At 42.1% G+C, this 16746-nt stretch overlaps 1 protein-coding gene across 2 annotated transcripts in view; it reads right to left on the reverse strand.

The window, feature by feature from the left end:
* vezt (vezatin, adherens junctions transmembrane protein) overlaps positions 1-16746 on the reverse strand; it is a 119279-nt gene that overhangs the window by 31283 nt on the left and 71250 nt on the right. For both annotated transcript variants that reach the window (XM_063072260.1, XM_063072259.1), the window contains exons 5-9: positions 15958-16236; positions 14611-14757; positions 9885-10032; positions 8248-8573; positions 7778-7971 (exon numbers count right to left, since the gene is read on the reverse strand). In XM_063072260.1, coding sequence (XP_062928330.1) covers positions 7778-7971; positions 8248-8573; positions 9885-10032; positions 14611-14757; positions 15958-16236 — 1094 coding nt within the window. The remainder of the gene's footprint in view (positions 1-7777; positions 7972-8247; positions 8574-9884; positions 10033-14610; positions 14758-15957; positions 16237-16746) is intronic.

Raw genomic sequence — 16746 nt, forward strand, 5'->3', positions numbered from 1 at the left:
ACAGATTAACTATGGATTAAGATCAACACAGTGGATCCTTTTGAAATCCATAGAGTGAAAGACAGCATGCACATGAAGCTGGTTTAGGGCCAGGACAACAGGAACTCTGGTGAATGGTTGTTTTTCAGGTTGGAGGAATGGATGCTCGGGTGAGACTAAGATGACTTGTTTTCTTGTTTCCACTAATGACTTACCTCTGTATACAAGGCACCATTTCAAAATACAGATGGCAAAAACCTTGTAAATGTGACAAATGGTGACATGCTTCGGTAGAAAATACAAAGAAAGGTAGTGTAGCCTAGAGTACAATTCGATAGAGGAAGAAGGAACACGGGACAAGTTGAGAGAACTAGGGAAAGACAAAAGGCATATGGCATCTTGGGTTTAAAAACAGAGTAATTGATTACAGGACCAAGGAAACACTAGATTGGTCGCCATTTTGGTTAACCATTTCCCTTCAGGAAAAGTGCAAAGGCCCGAGAAGAATGGTACCAGAAGTGAAAGAATGAATTACAGAAAATATTGAAAATACCCTAAAGGTCAAGCAGCACCTATTGAGAGATAAGTTTATTAGACCAATCTTCTGCTGAGTTCAGGCCCACCCTAACTGGGCTATCTGACAGATTTATCACTGATAACCAGGCATCTGCTTGGCACTGACAATAAGACAGCAGACCTTCATTCTATCCCCAATCTTCTAGCTGCCTTTTACTAACTCGTCATGCACTCCAGACCAAGGCAGCAAGTGATCTCAGGACTGTTCTGACTGACAACCTTTCATCAGAAGGTTGAGGGTGATTTGATAGAAATGTGCTAAATTAGCAAGCATCTCAATAAAGTGAATAATAAGGAACATTTTCCATTGACAGAAAGGTCAAGAACTAAGTGGTTTAAGGCGATTAACCAAACTCTTTGCATAGTGGCAAAAACTCAAATAGTGGCGAAAACACAGTGAGTAGTGAGGATTTTGGATTTGCTGCCTGAGAGGAAGGGAACTGAATAGAGATCCAAGTTAGAAATAAATAGCAGGACAGGAAACAATTGAAAACTGCATTGACAAAGAAGCAGTGTAGGCTCAAATGGACCAAATCCCCACTGTGCTGTAATAATTCTGAGGTCACATGATTCTATAAGATCTTTTAATTAGTTATTCTTTCATTTTGTCTACTTTCCTTTCAAAAAGGAAACCAGTAAAAAGACACTGGATGAAGTGAGGCACTGCAGAATTGTGACCGTTTTAATACTGATCTAAAGGTATTAGGTTAAGCAGCACACAGTTCTAGTCACCTTAAAGTGCAGCTATCACCAGCACAAACTAATAAAGTTTAGTTTGTGGACAGCTTCAAGACCTTATTGTCTTGTAAAGTTTCATCAGTTAAGTTTTGAGTTAAAATGTCTTACTAGAAATTGACTGTTAGGTAGAATGTAGAGTCAAAGATAATATGGTGATTTATTGAAGCATTGAGGTTGTAAGGAAAAACTTAGGTTGTTCTTCCGAGAACATCAGAGCCTGAGGGAAGACTTGATAGAGGTTTTTTAAATTATGAGAGGCATAGATAGGATAGAAAGTCATAATGTTTTTTTTCCAAAATATAAATGTCTGATACCAGAGAGCATATCTTTAAAGTTAGATAGAGGAAGTTTAAAGGTGATGTGAGGGACACATTCTTCAGAATGCAGGTGCCTAGAATGGGTTACCACAGGTAATAATAGAAGAATGTAGAATGAGTTTAAGAGGCTTTTAGATAGACACTTGAACCTGAAGGGAATGGAGGGGTATGGACAATAAACAGGAAGAGGATATTTAGTATAGAATCCCATTAAGATGGGCGGACTAGCTTGTCCAGTGCTGTCCTGTTCTGAGTTCACTCTTTCCACTCTTTGTGACAGTGAAGGGAAGGAAAGGTTTAATATACTAGGTTTCTCAAACTGGGCCACACCTTTGTAAATGACAATTGGAATGACTCCAAAAATTCTCTTCACAGGCGATAATGGGTAGAAAACTATGCACACCATACCTGTCACTTTATTGTGACTGCATCTGTGAACACCACCCCGATACCAGGCCAACTGTACTTGACTGATTACAGAGGAAACATCACTACAGTAGGACAGAATAATTTTAACATGATATTTCTGAACAAGTGCTTTGCCTTTAAAAGAAAATCTTGGTTTCTGATCTTGTAAGCTAGTCTCAAATAAACGCCATTTTTACAGTTGGAAGGAAGAGATCTTGGTGAAATTCAACATGCAAGGTTGTATCAATTTTCAGTTACCTATATTTGTTATAAATTAGTTACCAACTTCACAACCAAAATGCTTTTCAATCGTAAGAAATAAATTGGAGCCACACTTGACTGGGTGGAAATATGTTTCTGTAGCTGACAAGGCACGACATTAGCTCTTTTGTTAACAGAGAAGCTGGCAGGTGGCACATGCTGCAGTCACACATATCCAGCACTGTAATTTTAAATTGATTTTCAAAGCATTATGTACAATTTCACACAATGTTTGACATTCACACCTCTTCAACAGGCAAATTCATTACATGAATTACTCTAATATTTTCTACCTTGAAAGGAACTGCAAGTTCCTATTCCTGAACACTAACTTCCTCTGTTCTTCAGCACACGCAGACACTTGCATCAAAGAAATCTGATGTAAAATTTGCAAGATTCATGTTGCTACAAGAATACAACGATTTTGGAATGCGCATCTACCGATTAAGTAACAATGTGGTTGATAAGGTGGTTAAGCCATATGGCTTATATGCCTTTATTAAAATAGGAACAGGACATAAAAGTGCATAATAAAGCTGATAAGGCCACAGCTTTAGTACTACGTACGTACCATTCTGGTCACTTTACAGACAAGGTGTGAGGGCCTGGAGAGATTTACACACAGTTTGCTCGGAATGAGGAGAGTCTGGTTAGAAGAGCAGGGTGGAGGGGAGAGTTAATTTATGTGTATAACTTTTTCATGTCCCTGCTAAGGGAAATAGCTCTACTAGAGATTTAAATAACTATAGACCACATTCAAGTAATGCAAACGATTAGAGGGGGTGAGGAAATCGCTTTAATATAAAGAGCAGTAGGTAAATGAAGTGTCTGTGAGTATTACTGAAGCAGAAACCCTCCATATTGAAACATATCTGGGTGAGCACCTGCCGTGCCATAACACAAGGTCCTAAGCCGTAGTGTGGGTTTTTGCAAATAAAATGACGAGTCATTTATTATACTCTAAGCACAGAACACAAAAGCACGGTAACAGAACTTCACGTCATCATGTCCAACAGCCTCTTAAAGTGAAACCCCCAACTCAATGTCAATGGTTGTGAATTATGTACATTTCCACCCATTACATTACCCTACACAGGCACCCCCGTCCCCCACAATTTACTAAACCCAACATTGTGCGCCTGTGCGGAGACGAACAAACCGCCTAGCTCGGGTCCTGTGTTCCATGGGTGGAGCAACAGCAGGTGCCTCTGGCTCATCCAGACACTCATGGTCACGAGGCCATGTCGTGACAGCAGGAGCATGGTAGCAGGATCCTCCAAATCTCCGTCGGTCGGTTTAAGGTGATCAACTGAAACACATTCAGGTTTACCCCTCTTATCTATAATAAAGGTCTTTTTTCTCCATTTCAAAATGCAGAACAGGCCATCGTAAGGGTGCCTAAGGGGATGTTGATGTGCATCAGGGCAACTGGTTGAGACATTGTACAGGAGAGAAACTCCAGCTTCTCCATACTTAATATCAGCCAGCTGCAGGCCCATGACTGCTGTTCAATAACCCTGGACCTCTGGGTCAGTAGCTCAGTCGGCTGCCTTGCCGGTATAGTCAATGTGTACAGCTCAATGGCTGTCTGTGAAAGGCAATCAGCTATGCCATTACTTTTCCCCCTATATATTGTACATCAATTATGAACTCCGATATGTAGACCAGATGGAGTTACTGCCATGATGACCAAGGGTTTGATATTTCGGCCATCGTGTGTACAAGGGGTTTGTGGTCAACGAATGCTGTGAAGTGGCCACCCTCCAGAAGAAAGTGAAAATGGAAGACAGCCAGGTAGAGACTGAGAAACTCACAGTCAAACATGCTGTACTTCCTTCTGGGGGACAGAGCTGCCAGCTGAAGGTGGTGAATGGCTGCCACACGCCTCTGACCAACAGAATCCACAGTATAGTCTGAAGTGTCAGTAGTAATGGTGCGTTGGGGAGCAGTTGTGCCAGTAGGGTCGCATTGGAAAGAGCTTGTTTAGTATCATCAATGCCCTGGTCATGTCCACTGACCAGTCAAGCACTTGATTAGGGGTTTTGTCTTTAAGAGCACCAGACGGGGGGCGGGCATAAGTTTACCAGCTCGCGGAATGAAGTGGTGACAGAAATTCACCACGCCTAAAAACTCCAGTTGTAGTAGGGTGGTGGGAAATTCATAACAGCAACTACATTTGATGGGAGAGCTTTTGGACCTTTTGCGCAGATGCGATAGCCAAGAAAGTCAATAGTTGACAACTCAAATTGGCATTTAGCAGGGTTAATAATCAACCGGTGTTGGTTTAAGCACTCGAAGAGTATTTGGAGATGAAATACATGTTCAGATTTGAATGCACTGGTGACAAGTATGTCATCCAGGTAAACAAAAAGAAAATCCAAGTCTTTTAATACAGAGTCCTTCAGCCATTGGGAAGTCTGTGCTGCATTTTTCAGCCCAAACGGCATGTGCAGACACTCAAAGAGGCCAAATGGGGTTACCACAGCCGTTTTAGGAATATCCTCCAAGCATATAGACACCTGTTGGTAGCCCCCAACTAAACTGACTTTGGAAAAAATTAACTTTCCGGCTAAATGTGTTGAAAAGTCTTGGATGTGCAGGACTAGGTAAAGATTCGGGGTGGTAACCTCATTAAGGTGTCCATAACCCCCACATGTACCGCAATCACCACTGGACTTGGAGACTATATGGAGGTGTGAAGCCTAGGAGCTATTCAACTGGCGTACAATGCCAAGTCTTTCCATGTTAGCAAACTCGGCCTTCACGGGTGCCAGCTTTACCGGGTCCAGTCTACACATTCAGGCATGGACTGGCAGGCCAGTTGTGGAAATGTGGTGCTCGACCCCATGTTTTGCAACTGTAGTGGAGAATGTTGGATCAGTGAGGTTTGGGACTTCAACCAGCAGTCATGGAAACTCACATGCAGTGGTGCATGCAGTTGACCGAGTCGTTGTGGGGAAGTTACTGGGGGGAAGCAGGGTAACAACCCAAAGTCCTTGACATCCACAAGCCAGCAGTTCTTAAGATCGACTAACAGTCCTTGGGCACACAGGAAATCTGCACTGATCAGAAGTCTAGCCACTTTTGCCAGGGCAAAGCCCCATGTGTAACGTCGCCCACTGACACAGAGTTCACCCATTGTGACCTGTAAGTCTGGGTCCTGCTGTTGTTGGCAGCCTGAAGCAAGGTTTTGTCACCCTTTGCATTCTCATCAATAGGCAATGCTCTCACATGAGCACCCGCGTCACATAGGAAGCGTTTCCCTGAAAGGGGGTCTGTAATGAACAGTAGACATCCTGGGCAGCTGGAACCTATGGCGTTCACAGACCTCTGATGGCCTGATATGCTGGCACTGTTGAAGCTGGAAGGTGGTTGGCACTTCCTAACGATCATACCAAAGCGAGCATGGTAAAAACACACGTCTGCTTTGGAGCATTAGTTAGTAGTCTGTTTTGCATGAAAACGTTGGGGGCCTTGCTGACTGGGCTTAATGAGACAGGGAAACGAGGAGGAATAATGCACCGCTGACACGAGGAAATTCCCATTCTGATATGTCTATCCACAGCCTCCTCTACTGTAAAGATGAAGCCACACTCAGGTTGGAGGAACAACACCTTATATTCCGTCTGGGTAGCCTCCAACCTGATGGCATGAACATTGACTTCTCAAACTTCCGCTAATGCTCCACCTCCCCCTTGTACCCCATCTGTTATTTATATACACACATTCTTTTTCTCTCTCTCCTTTTTCTCCCTCTGTCTCTCTCACTATACCCCTTGCCCATCCTCTGGGCTTCCTCCCTCCCTCTTTTCTTTCTCCCTAGGCCTCCTGTCCCATGATCCTCTTATATCCCCTTTGCCAATCACCTGTCCAGCTCATGGCTCCATCCCTCCCCCTCCTCCTATCATTTTGGATCTCCCCCTCCTCCTCCCACTTTCAAATCTCTTACTAGCTCTTCCTTCAGTTAGTCCTAATGAAGGGTCTCGGCCCGAAATGTGAACTGCACCTATTCCTAGAGTTGCTGCCTGGCCTGCTGCGCTCACCAGTAACTTTTGTGTAACGCACCGCTGCCCGGCTGAGTCTAGACCATCAGCCATTTTAGCAAGCTACCTTCTTGGATGTTCTTGTGAAGGCTACGCAAATTTGATCTGGCATTTGCTGCATGAAATGTTCTTTAAAAATAAAACAAGGACAGTGATTTCCCAGGAGAGACAGCATGTGGTCCATTAGCTCCAACAGCTTAGCATTGCCAAGGCCTGGCAAGGAGAGCAACTGTTTGGCACAGTCAGACAGTCCCAAAGTCTGTAAAAGGGGAGTTCTCAGCGATCAGTATTTACTGTGTTCAGGCGGCTATTCTAGTAGACTCACCACTCTCACAGCCGTGGAGTTGCTGAGCGATGTTACCACACAAAAATATTTGGTGTTTTCAGCGGAGATTTCTTGCAATGCAAATTGGGTCTCAGCTTGTACAAACCAAGCAATGACATTTTGCTCCCAAAACTCTAGCAGTTTCAAAGTGAATGCATTGGTCAACATGTTCAATAAGGATGCGAGGTTTTTTATGTTTAAGAAAAAGAGTAACAGCTCATTGATTGCACTCCAAACACAAAAAGCACAGTAAAAGAACTGCACGTAATATGTCATCATGAATGACCAACCTCTTAAAGTGAACCCCAACTTAATGTCAGTGGTTGTGAACTATGTACATTTCTACCAATTATATTACACTACAGTAGGTTCAATTGTTCTTCAACAGACATAAATATGGATCAAATGGCCTTTTGTGACACAAAATTCTATAATTTACATGACGTCTTCAATAAATGACGTATTACGTGAAGTTCTGTTACTGCGCTTTTTGTGTTCAGTGTTTGGAGTGCAATAAATGAGTTGTTCCTGTTTTTCTTAAACATAAAAAAACCTCACATTGTTTTATTTGCAACAACCTTCAATAAGGTGTCCATCAAAAAAAAGTACAATCTCAGACAGAGACTGAAAGCAATGTACAGTGAGCAAAAAGAGGAGGAATCAGTCGGCAACTTAAAAACAGCGAAGAAAGATGGCTGTGGAAATTTATCTAAATGGAGAGGGATTTAACTAGCGCAGCACTAATGCAGTTCTGCCCGAGTTACCCTGCACACACATACTCCAATGCATGACTGAGAGACTACAGCATTACTGAGACGTTAAACCAAAGAACGCTGTCTTTTTTTTTAAGGTGCAGAACTTATTAATTTCAATAGCTTGGGATAATCCCCACTGCCCATATCAATGTTTATCGCTCATCCAGCAATATCAAAACAGAGTATCTAAGCATTATCATGCTGCTGTTGGAAGTTTCCTGTGCCCAAATTAGAATTTGTGTCTTTTAGACCAAGTACGAACAACTCTTCAGAAGTGTCCCATATGGTAGGAACATCTGGGATTGTCAAAGCAGCTTTCTTTTAAATAACTGGCCAGCATTACTCTTCAATTTTTTTTAGAAAACATTTTCTTACTTTTCTGTCCCTTAGAAGTATGTACTAGTTTATCCATCTGGTTTCTTGCCTCGTCCCAACAGTCCATTGTCACTTCCATATGTGGCTTGATCAATTTAAGTTTCTGATCCAGATCATGGTACACTTCAGGAGTTATTTCATGCTGCTCTCTGGATTCATACAGATTTTCCACATAATCTTCAAAAGTAATAACCCTGTATCAAACATGCATCAATGAAGCACACTGAAACAGGTCAGAACATTAATATTTGCAGTGAGAGCTCTCTATGTAACTCTTATAACAATGCTTTTATAATACATTTTAATGGATGAGTTTTCTTTTGATTGAATTCTAAGTTAGTATAAAAATAAAACAAGATCCAAATCATGATTATTTAAGGTTGAATCATGATAGAATGCAAAATACTACTTCTTTAAACTGCCATTAATATTTAAAGAACAAATCTTTTCAGTTAGATGCATGAACTTACTCATTTAGTAGCACCTTAAGGTGGAGCTGCAGACTACGAACCACTGTAAATATGTTCTTCAGCTCACTCGATCCATGGTTAGTCCTCTTCGGGGTTTTGAAATTAGATTGGTGCTGCAAGTATCTATGTAATTCATAGCTCCGCTTCAGTTCTTCAACGCAAGTTGTAACAACATGAGAAAGACTGTGGATTGATTCTGCTACAATTTGATAAACCAGATCCACTGGAGATCCACGAGCCTTGTGCATAGTTTTAACAGGAGACAATAGCAAAACTAAACGTCTGAAGAACTCTGAGTTTTGGCCCACCCACAGCTGAAACAGTATCTGGAGAGAGGAAACATTAAAACAAGGTAACAAATTTAATAAGTAGTAAAAGATGAATCAAAATCAATGTGGATATTTATGGGTCTATATATTCAAGTTATTGTACCCTGGACATTTATGCAACACCATAAACATAATAATTTAAATGCTTGTGGTCCCATAATTATCACTATTGGGAATAATCAATCTCCAATGAAGGTTTTTTTCTCCCTCTCTGCACTCTGTTTCTGACCGAAAACAAGCTCTGAATCATTATGTACTCAAGATATTTCATTAGCAATAGCAAGATAAACAATATTGTCAATTCCCCCATGAGAGATCCCTGTAGATTAACAGCTGCACATATTATGTTATCACATGGAATGGGTTAATTAGTGAATAAACAACTGCTTCCCGTTTTGTGTTAAGCATTGTGAGATGTTATTTTATACTTTTCTCTTTTATAATTTAACCATAAAGGCAGCAAGAAGAGGGAGGGCTTGTGTCTCGCCTCCTGAACCTCTCTTCCGGTGGGTAATTGCTTGACCTTGATTTGGCTACTTCCAGTGATGATATTAGAAATACTCAGTGACAAATCCATGTCCAGCAGCTACATAGTCACAGACACAAAATGTTGGAGGAACTTAGCAAGCCAAGCAGCATCAACGGAAAGGAGTAAACAGCCGATGCTTCCGGCCGAGACCCTTCATCAGGTTCAGTCATAGTCAGTCGTGCACCACCACTCTCAAAGCACTGATACAGGGGTTTATGGAAACCAGCGTTATCTGAAGTCACTCACAGTTGTTTGTGCAGCCTACTGCAACCGAAAATTACCAGTTCAAAAACTATCCACTGCTTTCAAGATGCAAGGTAAAGTACATTTCTCCACATAATCTGTTTGAAATAATGATAATCATATTGTCCCATTTAATACATTATGTGAAATGTTGACAAAACTTTATCATACACATATGACAGAAAATGAACGAGACAGAGAAGCAGGCAATTCAGACCATCTTTAGGCAAATATGTACTATGCTAGCCTCAACGCCCAACACACCCTGATAGCATAGTGTTCCTTTCCTAATTCTTGTGATTACATCTTTTAAAAATATAGCTAATGAGATTTTTATATACAGGTCAACCTTCACTAATCTGGCACCACTGGGACCTGAGGAGTGCCGGATTAGTGAAAATGCCAAATTATAGAAGGATCACATCAAGCATAATCAGTGCCAGATTATCAATGGAACCGGATTAGTGAATATAGATAGATAAAATCTGTGTTACATGTAGAACCATTTGTTTATCTTATTGTGCATCACACCATACCTTTAATGACGCAAGACTGTAACCATCAGTAAGTTCCTGAGCCTCCTCCTCAGACAGAACATCCTCATTCAATCCCATGCCAAGTTCACTTAATGGGATTGCACAGAGATAGTTAGTCACATTGTCAGCCTCGGAGTTCAGAGGATAGGTTTAATCATAATTAAGGCATCACAGCAGAGGAATGTCATCAAAATAATGTTTGAACCATTTATATCTTACTGGGATAAACAAATACAGGCTACAGTGTTAAATAACAGATACAAACAGTTAAGGAAAAGTTAGAGTAATACACACAAAATGCTGGAGGAACTCAACAGGTCAGGCAGCATCAATGGAAAAGAGTACAGTCAATGTTTCAGGCTGAGACTCTTCAGCAGGACTGGAGAAAAAAAGATGAGGAGTTTGAGTTAAAAGGTGGTGGGGGAAGGGAGTGAGAAACACAAGGTGATAGGTGAAATTGGGAGGGGAGGTGAAGTAAAGAGCTGGAAGTTGATTGGTGACAGAGATACAGGGCTGGAGAAGGGGAAATCTACTAGGAGAGAACAGAAGGCCATCGAAGAAAGAAAAGGGGGAGGAGCACCAGAGGGAGGCGATGGGCGGGTAAGGAGATAAGGTGAGAGAGGGAAAAGGGGTTGGGAATGGTGGAGGAGAGAGGATGGGGGGGTGCCATTTTTTACAGCACATAAATGTCTTCAACTGACTACGAAATTACATCAATGATTTTCATATCTCACATTCGATGGTTAAATGCAGAGCAGAAGTCATGAACTACAGCCAAGCAGTCAGGCGTGGTGCCTTAGAGTCAACGGCAGCAGAGGCGGAATCCAAACCAGGCTGAAGAGTAGAGGGATGAGACCTCCTCTACCCAGCATCTTGTTGGCCAATGTACAGTCACTGGAAAGCAAGACTGATGATCTCAGGGCAAGGCTGCTGTATTAGAGGCAGATGAGGCATGGCTCCATTGTTTGTTGCATTGGGACTTGATTAACAGTGAACACACAGCTATCCGACGAGCAGGTTTTACGATCTTCAGAATGGATCGAATCTCGAATTCTGCTAAGAGGTGGTGGCGTATGCTCTTTAGTCAATTCTCATTGTTGCACGTATGTTGGGGTAATGTCAACTTCCTGTTCCCCTGACTTAGAACAATGAACAATTAAATGTAGACCATCTTATTTGCCCCAGGAGTTCTCATCCGTGATCCTGACCACGGTTTATACATCACCAGTGGTGGATTATAAGCAAGCACTCACAAAACTGCACAGAATCATTCTTCCTGATGCATTTCAAATTATAGTCGGCATTTCATATTATAGTCGGCAACTTCAACTAGGCCTGTTTGAGGAAAACCCTGCCCAGTTATCACCAGCACATCACCTGTTGCACCAGAGGGCTCGACACACTACACCACTGCTACACTACGATAAGGAATGCCCTATCATTCCTTCCCGAGACGCATTTTGGCCAGTCGGATCATTTGCCTGCATTCAGACAGAGCCTGAAGAGAAAGGCTCCAGAGATGACGACAGAAGGCTGAGGAATGGTTACAGGATGCCTTGAGTCAGTACACAGGGCCGTGTTCAAGAGCTCATCTGAGGATCAGAATGAATACATCAGAGTTGTTACAGACTTTATTAAAACAGCTGTGGATGAAAGTGTCCACACAAAATCATTCTGTTTTCCTCAATCAGAAGTCCTGGATGAGCAATGAAATCCAGAAACTGCTGAGAGCCAGATCAGAGATATTTGTCTGGAGATCAATAATGCTACAAAAAGTGCAGGTATGATCTCCGGAAAGCCATCTTTCAGGTGAAGTGGAGATTCCAGGCTAGACTGGAATCAACAAGGGATGCTTGACAGCCATGGCAGGGTTTGAATGCCATAACCTCCTACAAAGTTAAATCCAGCAACACTGGGGACAGCAAAGCTTTGCTTCCAGATGAGCTTAATGCCTACTGTACTCGCTTTGACCACCAGGACAGGGAGGAACCATCGCACAACCCCATGTCTCCCGATGATCCTTTCGTCTCGGTATCTGAAGATGACTTCTGGGCTGCCTTCGAGAGAGTGAATCCAAGGAAAGCATCCGGTCTGGACGGAGTACCTGGCCGAGTACTGAAGACCTGTGCTGACTAACTGGCTATTCACGGATATCCTCAACCTCGCACTCCAGCAGTGTGTAGTACCCACCTGCTTGAAGCAGGCTTCAATCATATCTGTGCACAAGAGTGTGTAACCTGTCTAAATGACTACCATCCAGTGGGACTTACATCCACAGTGATGAAGAGTTTTAAGAGGCTGCTGTTAAAGCATATCAACTCCCATCTGAGTGGTGACTTGGATCCGCTCCAATTCTCCTACCGAGCAACGGGTCTACAGCAGATGCTTTCTCGTAGGTTCTTCACACAACCCTGTAACATCTGGACAGCAAAGATACATACATCTGGATGCTCTTTATAGATTAAAGCTCAGAATTTAAGAACATCCTCTCAAAATTAATCAGTAAACTCCGAGACGTGGGCCTCAATACCTCCTTGTGCAATTTGATCCTGTATTTCCTCACTTGTAGACCCCAGTCAATTCAGATTGATGAAGAACATCTCCTCCACAATCTCAAACACGAGAAAATCTGCAGATGCTGGAATTTCAGGCAACACACATAAAAGTTGCTGGTGAACACAGCAGGCCAGGGAGCAACTCCAGGAAGAGGTACAGTCGACATTTCAGGCCGAGACCCTTCGTCAGGACTAACTGAAGGAAGAGCTCATAAGAGATTTGAAAGTGGGAGGGGGAGGGGGAGATCCGAAAAGATTGGAGAAGACAGGAGGGGGAGGGATGGAGCCAAGAGCTGGACAGGTGATTGGCAAAAGGGATATGAGAGGATCATGGGACAGGAGGCCTTGGGAGAAAGGAAAGGGGGAGAGGGGAAGCCCAGAGGATGGGCGAGGGGGAGGGGGAGGGGGAGAGGGAAAAAGAATGTGTGCATATAAATAAATAAATAAATAACAGATGGGGTACGAGGGGGAGGTGGGGCATTAGTGGAAGTTAGAGAAGTACCCCCCGTACCCCATCTGTTATTTATATACACACATTCTTTTTCTCTCTCTCCTTTTTCTCCCTCTGTCCCTCTCACTATACCCCTTGCCCATCGCCTGGGCTTCCCCCCTCCCCCTTTTCTTTCTCCCTGGGCCTCCTGTCCTATGATCCTCTCATATCCCTTTTGCCAATCAACTGTCCAGCTCTTGGCTCCATCCTTCCCCCTCCTGTCTTCTCCTATCATTTCGGATCTCCCCCTCCCACTTTCAAATCTCTTACCAGCTCTTCTTTCAGTTAGTCCTGACGAAGGGTCTCGGCCCGAAACGTCGACTGTACCTCTTCCTAGAGATGCTGCCTGGCCTGCTGCGTTCACCAGCAACTTTGATGTGTGTTCCTCTACAATCTCCATCAGTACAAGAGCACCCACAGGGATGTGTACTTAACCCCTTGCTCCACTCACCTTACACCTATGACTGTGTGTCTAAGTACAGCTCCGACACATTTGCTGATGACACCACTGTTGTGGACTGCATCAAAGGGGATGATGAATCAGCATACAGGAGGGAGGCTGAAAATTTGGCTGAGTAGTGTGATAACAACAAACTTTCACTCAATGTCAATAAGACCAAGGAACTGATTGTAGACTTCAGAAGAGGGAAACCAGAGGTCCATGAATCAGTAATCATTTGTGTCTCAGAGGTGGAGAGGGTCAGTAACTTTAAATTCCTGAGTGTCACTATCTCCGAGGACCTGTCCTGGACCCATCATATAAATATACTTGTGAAGAAAGCACAACAGTGCCTCTGCTCCTTCAGGAGTCTGTGGAAATTCAGCATGTCTTCGAAAACCTTGGCAAACTTCTATAAATGTGTGGTGGAAAATGTGCTGACCAGCTGCATTACAGCCTTGTAAGGAAACACCAATGCCTTTGAACAGAAAATCCTACAAAAGGTAGTGGATTTGGCCCAGTACATCACAGGTAAAAGCCTTCCAACTACCAAGCACATCTACATGAAATGTTGCTATAGAAAAGCAGCATCCATCATCAAAGATCCTCCCCACCCAGGCCATGCTCTTTTCTCACTACTGCAATCAGGTAGAAGATACAGATGCCTCAGGACTCGCACCACCAGGTTCAAGAACAGTTACTACCCCTCATCACCAGGCTCTTGAACAAAAGCGGATAACTACACTCGTTCTACTTCGGGTGTTCCCACAACTGATGGTCTCACTTTAAGGGCTCTTTATCTTGTTATTTCATGCTTGTTATTTATTGCTATTTATTGATATTTGCATTTGCACAATTTGTTGTCCGTTGATCCTGTTTATAGTTACTGTTCTATAGATCCGCTAAGTATGCCCACAGAAAAAGAATCTCAGGGTTGTATGTGGTGACATGTATGTACTCTGATATAAAAAAAACTTCGAACTGTGAACTTGATGCAAAAGCTGGTAGAAATGCAAAACACCTTTCCATAAAACATGGTTGAGGCTAGTTGGGCCAATCACTTTGAATCTAAGATTGATACCTAGCTGCTGATCATCAGTATGCCATATAAAGACATGAAGCCATGGCCGGTGGAGAGAGTTTAGACATAATAGCAGAAAAGGCCTATTGCTATGCAATGTTCTAAATTTGCTAATGAATTAATAAAAGGTGCTAGTAAGATCATTCACAACAAAAGGATATCACTTGAGCAGATAGCAGGTGGCTGCTCGGGAAGCACGGTAGGTGGATTTTACTGCACTGTACACTGCTTTCCTCAAGCCAGTTAGGTGCTGTCCTTCCTGTTGCCAGGAGCTTCCCAGCTTACGAGCAGGACATGCAGCCGTCACCCTGGAAAACAAACCATCAACTTTAGCTACTGTGCAGATCTCTTTATAAGACTCATCAACACTAAATGTCTTGCTTTTGAAAGAATAATTAATAAAACTAGTCAGAATGAGAAACTGAAACAAAGATATTTGAATAAAAGTGAAAATAAAGGGAAAACAGCATAGCATACATTATTACAGTGACACAGAAGGGCGTATGGCCCAATTTGCCTATCCTGGTTCCCACTTCAGCTATCCCATTAGTGTAAGTTTCTTGTACCATGAATTTATTCTCTTACACATGCTCACCAACTCCCCTTTGATTCTTTTCATCATTAACCTACGCTAAGGAATACTTTATATTAGCTACCTAACTACCCGTAACGTGAGGGTGTAAGAAAAAAAAACTTAAGCAGCCAGAGGGCAACTCTGCTCTCCCACAGGGAGAACGTGCAAACTCCACAACGATAGCACCCAAGGTCAGAACTGAACGCAGTTCCCTGGAGCTGAGAGGTGGGAGGTGGGAAAACTAAATGCTGTGCCACTACGCGGCCCTTCTAATATAAAGCATATAAATTGTGCCTGGTGTAATTAGCAATAGAATTCCCAATGCAGATTGTACTGTATGGTTAAGATTAGAAAATTTAGAATATGAATGAAGTATATTCAATTCAAAATGTAAAGGGGAATATACATGAAAATAATAAGGAGTCTTTTTTAATTGTCTTTGTTCTTTTGATTTTATCAAGACCATTTCACATTAACAAGTTTGGGGATTTTGTCTGCATTTATCTCATACAGCCACATTGAATTGGCTAAAGTTGCAGGATACAACAGCAGCATTTGGCAAGCAGCCAACCATGATACGTAGTAGGCGTTAATCAAGAGGTGTGCTGTTTTATGTTACTGATTAGTTGCCATTGCATCTCTGCTTTCTTTTGGCAAGATGATAAAAGACACTTTCCCAGACTGCACAAAGTTAAACAGACAAGTTTTCAGACAGCTTTATTAGTTAGCTATAAATTCTTTTAATGGTGATAACTTTACTCATATGTTTCTTGCATTCATAACACTACTCATATGCTTAAAATTACAGTGTTTTGATCTTAAAAATATGATACCATTTAGTTTCAAGCGACTGAAGAGACTTACACAGAACAAGATATGCTAAAATGTGATCAAGTAGGTACAAACATTGTAATATGTATAAAAAGGGACTCACAGCACGAATCCTCTTGAAATAACCTCGATCTCCTGAATCTGCCGCAGGGTTTTTCGTACAAGACTGGAGAAAGCATGGCTATTTGCCACCAGATTTTCAAGACATACACTGCATTTTCTCATGGATTGCTGAAACCTGGCCCTTTTCCATAAGCCAAGGCTTCTGGAAACCATATAAAGACCAAGCCCAAACATTTCTACCATGACCCAAGGGAAAGTGTCACTCACATTTGAGGTCATTATGAAGACCCCAGCAAATGCAACCAATATAGAAAGATCCCTAGTATAAAAGAAGAAACACAAACTTAGTAATCTGGAAAGTTTTTTTTAAACTTTAAGAGACCAAAATTAAATGCCCTCAAGTATTCACTACTTTTTCCCATAACAAATCATCTGTACTTTTACTATAATACTACAGAGCTTCAGCTTCTCCTGGTGTTACTGTCTTTACATTAATCGTTCTGTTCATGCAGATTTTGAAAGTATCAATGAGCAGTTGCTTGAAATAGCATCATTCATTTAGAAAAATAATTGAAATGCGTCAGATGCAGAATTAGAACAAACAAAATTACTCAGAATCAAAAGTGTGATTTTCAAGGTCACCCAAGTTCTTGGTCAAAAAGGACAGTCATCCACATGTCCAGAAACATCACAGTCCAGACCTCATTCAACATTCAAAATATGACATCAATTAAGGAGAGTTGAATGAACTTCCAAGGAAACAATACTTGGAGCACTTTAATCAATCCCGGTACCTCTGACTCAAATCAGGTAACTCAGATGTGAACCT

The sequence above is a fragment of the Mobula hypostoma genome, chromosome 20 (genome assembly GCF_963921235.1).
Source record: "Mobula hypostoma chromosome 20, sMobHyp1.1, whole genome shotgun sequence".
Classification (NCBI taxonomy): Eukaryota; Metazoa; Chordata; class Chondrichthyes; order Myliobatiformes; family Myliobatidae; genus Mobula; species Mobula hypostoma.